At 39.0% G+C, this 4,552-nt stretch overlaps 1 protein-coding gene across 1 annotated transcript; it reads right to left on the minus strand.

Annotated features, from left to right (window-relative positions):
• Positions 1-1,531: 1,531 nt before the first annotated feature.
• On the minus strand, positions 1,532-2,524 carry NEUROD4 (neuronal differentiation 4). The gene has a single exon (XM_007949460.2). It carries the CDS (start codon positions 2,522-2,524, stop codon positions 1,532-1,534), a length of 993 nt encoding a protein of 330 aa, XP_007947651.1.
• Between the last annotated feature and the right edge of the window lie 2,028 nt (positions 2,525-4,552).

The raw sequence follows: 4,552 nt of genomic DNA on the forward strand, positions 1-4,552 counted from the left end.
TCCTCTCTGGCAGGAACAGAAAGTATGATCCACTATCATGCAAGCCATTTAGGCTCTTGAGTTTGTCTTAAGTAACTGTCCCAGCTACTTGAGCAGGACACTAAAATTTTTCATATCTTATTTCTCTGGAGAAAGACACATTTTTTTTTTACAAAATTAGTGCTAATACAGAGGAAAGAGAAGTTATATGAAGAAACATAAATATCCAACAGGTTGAGAAAAATCTGTAATGAAAATATAGACTGGTTTTCATTTCTGCATCCCTAAGTCTGGTCAATTAAAATGGGATCAACAATATGCAATAATATATTGTACCTAGGAGTGATGAAGAGGTAAGAATTAGTGGTGGGAATTGGAATTGCATGTATGATGGATAAATTCAATCTTGGTCATTACATTGATTGGTATTTGGCTTCTGGGTAATATGCTATTAGTGTGGACAGAGGTTAGTGGTTTCAATCATGTTTACTTTAACCAAATGAAATTCATCTTGCCAAGGGAAACCCAACAGTTTGCCCGTGGGACGGTGTGAGCTTGAGGGAGGCTCAAAACTACGAGTAGTTAGTGTGGCTAATAGCCATTTTATTGCTCTTGAATATGAACCTGTGTTTGCTGATTCCAAAAGCAGCACCTGAGCATCATCAGAATTTTCAGAGCCCTCTCATTGTGGAGGCCATGGAATGGTCTAGATGGCCTTTTGAGGTCCCACTGGTCAAAGAGGTCTGAGGTTTAAGTGGCATGCTTGCCCCACCTCTAGTTCTGAGAAAAGTGCCTTTGAAATATTATCAAGAATTAAGTTGTATGAGATCTTGCTTACAATTTTCAAATCACTGAGGAAGATATGTTCAGCTTTCAGCTCAATAGGAAATGGAGCTCATCTCTTAAAGAATGTGTTTTGTTACTTACAGTGACAGCCTAGTTACAATTTTAGCCTCTGGAGACAATTTTTAGTTAGATTTAAAAAGTCCTGTCATTCGGTCCAAATAAACTTTGCTTTCCAAAGCAAAGTTGGAGACAAGAGACATGCACTTTGTCTTCCCTTTGACTTTTCCATTTGATCATTCCATACATCGTGTCCATTTCCTATTATTGCTCAACTCTTTCAGTTTGGAATGATCCCCAAAGTCGTATTACTTCAGAGCTGTGAAAGACTTTAGAAATCATCTAGATTTAGAACAACTGCCTCATTTTACCAGTAAGTAAACAAACCAGGGATAGAAAATGAACTGACATGGATCATTCAGTGGGTTTTTGGCACCACTGAAATAGGACCCAGGTCTTCTGTTCTAATTCCACATGTTCTTAAGTCATCAAATAATTTCACTTAGGGATGCTGAATAAAGGAATCAATGCAATGTGAGAAGCTTATGAGAAAAGAGAATGGCAGGTATAGGAGGGTCTAAATGGACTAGTACTATAGTGTTTGATATCCATCTATAGGGTTTCTTTAAGGTCATTGAATTTGCAGCTCAACTATTTGAATTATGGGAAATGTCTCTATATTATCCTTAGAAATTCTGGTCTTACTGCCTTAATCGTTGAAGATGGTATTGAGTTGGGTCCCAATGCCAGGGTGGGGGTAGGAATCATAGGACATATCTATAGGAACATCATAGCGGGGGGTGGCAGCCTGAAAGGGAGTTGAATGAACTTGCCCTGAGCTTAGACGTGCAGAGGGGTAATGTGGCATGAAGCTGTAGGGTTTCTCCAGGTCAGGAGATCCATCTTGTTTTAAGGAGAAGTTCCCACTTATGCTCAGAGGTGGAGTGAGTGGGCCCTCATAAGGGGGTGTGCTACAGTCAGGTGGATGGCTTCCAAAGGATGACTCTCCCAAACTCTTGAATGCTGGAGGTTTGAGATGAATGAGATGTGTTTCCATATGACCATAAGGAGGACTGGGGAGTCCTGGAGACTGATAGTTGAAGTTCTGGACAGAGATGGCAGAGTCACAAATAGGAGATTTCTCCTCATGCTTCTCCAAGAGGGCAGACTGAGGACTCAGCTGGAGGCATCCAGCCACTAGGTTGCTTGTGGGCTGAGAGAGCCCTTTACAAAGCATCTCCACAAAGCCCTTCCCTTCAGGTGTCTGACCAGTCTCTAGGACCTCAGACAAAGCCCAAATATAGTTTCTGGCAAGTCTAAGAGTCTCTATCTTGGAAAGCTTTTGGGTTTTAGAGTAACATGGCATAACTCTTCTCAGGTTATCCAGTGCATCATTCAGGCCATGCATCCGGGTCCTTTCTCTGGCATTGGCTTTGACCCTTCGAGCCCTGAATCTCTCAAGTCGAGCTTTGGTCATCTTCTTTTTCTTGGGACCTCTTCTCTTAGGCTTCTCCCCATCCTCTTCCTCCTCTTCCTCCTCAAAACTGTCATGCTCTTCAGCTAAGCTACCAAGCATCCCGTAAGCAGCTGATCTTCTTTCCTCCTCCTTCTTCTCATTCTGAGAGCTCAGACCTTTGTCCATCCAGGGTGGTGTGTTGACCAGCTCCACCATTTCCTTGGGTTTCACATAAGTTTTTGCCATCGTCAGAATCTAAAAAGGGAAAATAGCAATAGTTAGTGCCTATGGACATCTGGTTACCTTTAGAACTAAACTTTCATTTTATACTTTGGCTATAGGGCACAAAATCTATATTGGAATTCAACTTACAATCATCTAGTCTAAGCCCTTCATTATAAGGGACATTTTCAATACTCAAAGAAATGCCCAAGAAACTAATCTAATTATGGTATGTTACAAGAAAATCAACTACAAGAAATAGAAATTGATTTGATTATTCATGGCAGTGCCAGTGCCTAATTCTTTTTACTCTTAGGGTTTTTCACTCATGTATATTCTATATATATATATATATTTAAAAAACAGCAACTTGTATAGGAGTCCAAATGTATAATTTTTTCTTTCAGAACATAATGGGAAATAGATAAAGTAGCCATATAAATCATTGTCTAAATAAAGAAATTTAAAAAGCAAAAGAGGGCCTAAAATAATTTTAATTATAAAATGTTAACATAATTATAATATTGTAAAACTAAAAACATATCAAACAATAGAATGAGTAAACTGTTGTATGTCTGCGCAAGAAATAAAAGGCTGTAGCAAAAGAATTCAGACTTTGTCTGTGTTCCACAAAGGATGGCTCAGCCTCTATGTTATCATCATTGTTGTTGTTGTTGTTATGTGCCATCAAGTTGAAACCAACTCATAGGGACCCCTCCTTGGGTTTCCGAGGCAGTATCACTATGGAAGTAGATTGCCCCATCTTCCTTCTGAAGAGTGGCTGATGGGTTTGAACCGCCAGCCTTCTGGTTAGCAGTCAAGTGCCTTAGGCACTATGCTGCCAGAGCTCCCATTCATTAGGAGAGCATTTTATCTGCAAGTACCTTGTGTGCTATATATGAAAGGGAGATGTTAGTGACACGATGTTTGGAAAGGATCAGGAAAAGAGGACAGTTATCACTGATTATCCTTCAGATTTATTCATGTGTTAAAGTGAGAATTCTTCATTGCACATGCATCTCACACCATCAGACAAGACCATGGCAGCAGCTAGAAATAAAAGCCAGAGTTCTACCAAATCAATCAAAGTTTATTTTAGTGCAACTATTAGAATAATATTTCGTTAAAAATGAAAGTCTGGAACAAATGCTTAATGGAACTGAATATACTGACAGCAAACATACCAGATGCTCTAGAATAAATTCTGGCTCATAGCGCCCCATGTATGTCAGAGTGGAACTGTTTCATAGGGTTTTCAACGGCTGATTTTTCAGAACTGAATCACCAGGCCATTCTTCCAAGGCATCTGTGAGTGGATTTGAACCTTCAACTTTTCCATTAGCAGCTGAGGTCATTAACAATTTGCATCACCCAGGGAGTCCAGGTAAAAATAGCCTTTAATTCACTTTATAATTCATTTTAAAACTTTAATTTACTTCCCTAACTGTTATATTTCATTGAACCAGAATTTTCCATGCAAAATTTGCTATTTGAAAACCATAAGAGGCTGGAGGTTTAATGTGCATTTTAGACTTAATTCTGAAAGAGTTTGAATTGTTTTTGAGATTTGTTGAGAGATTTGTACATATACAATTTACCAAATGAAAGTATCTGATAAGCTCCATTGGGGCACCCTCACTTACCAGCTAGTCTTCAAAATGTTCAAAATGTTAAACCCTCCATTACCTTTGTAAGTCAGAAATGGGAGAACATGATAAATGTTTGTTGATCCCTGAAGCTTGAGTCTCACCTCAAATCAATGAACGCAGAGCTTAGTACATAGCCTTTAAAAAATATAAATAAATGATCTGATTTGTTTCTGGTAATCGGAGCTTGTTTTCCTTGTAACCTCATTTACCTCCTATAAATAATTAATGTTACTGCATTGCAAAAACAGCCTAGGTTTCATGTTAATCAGCACAGAAATCATGTCAGCTTGACTTACTCACTTAATAAGGCTTCCTGGCCAAGCAGCTTTATTGAAAACACACGTTGGAACCTATTGGTCAACTGGCTGCTCAGGCCAAGTCAGAAAATCCCGCTTTTAATATG

The sequence above is a fragment of the Orycteropus afer genome, unplaced genomic scaffold, assembly GCF_000298275.1.
Source record: "Orycteropus afer afer isolate SDZICR_OR568_19922 unplaced genomic scaffold, OryAfe1.0 scaffold00247, whole genome shotgun sequence".
In the NCBI taxonomy this organism is placed as follows: Eukaryota; Metazoa; Chordata; class Mammalia; order Tubulidentata; family Orycteropodidae; genus Orycteropus; species Orycteropus afer.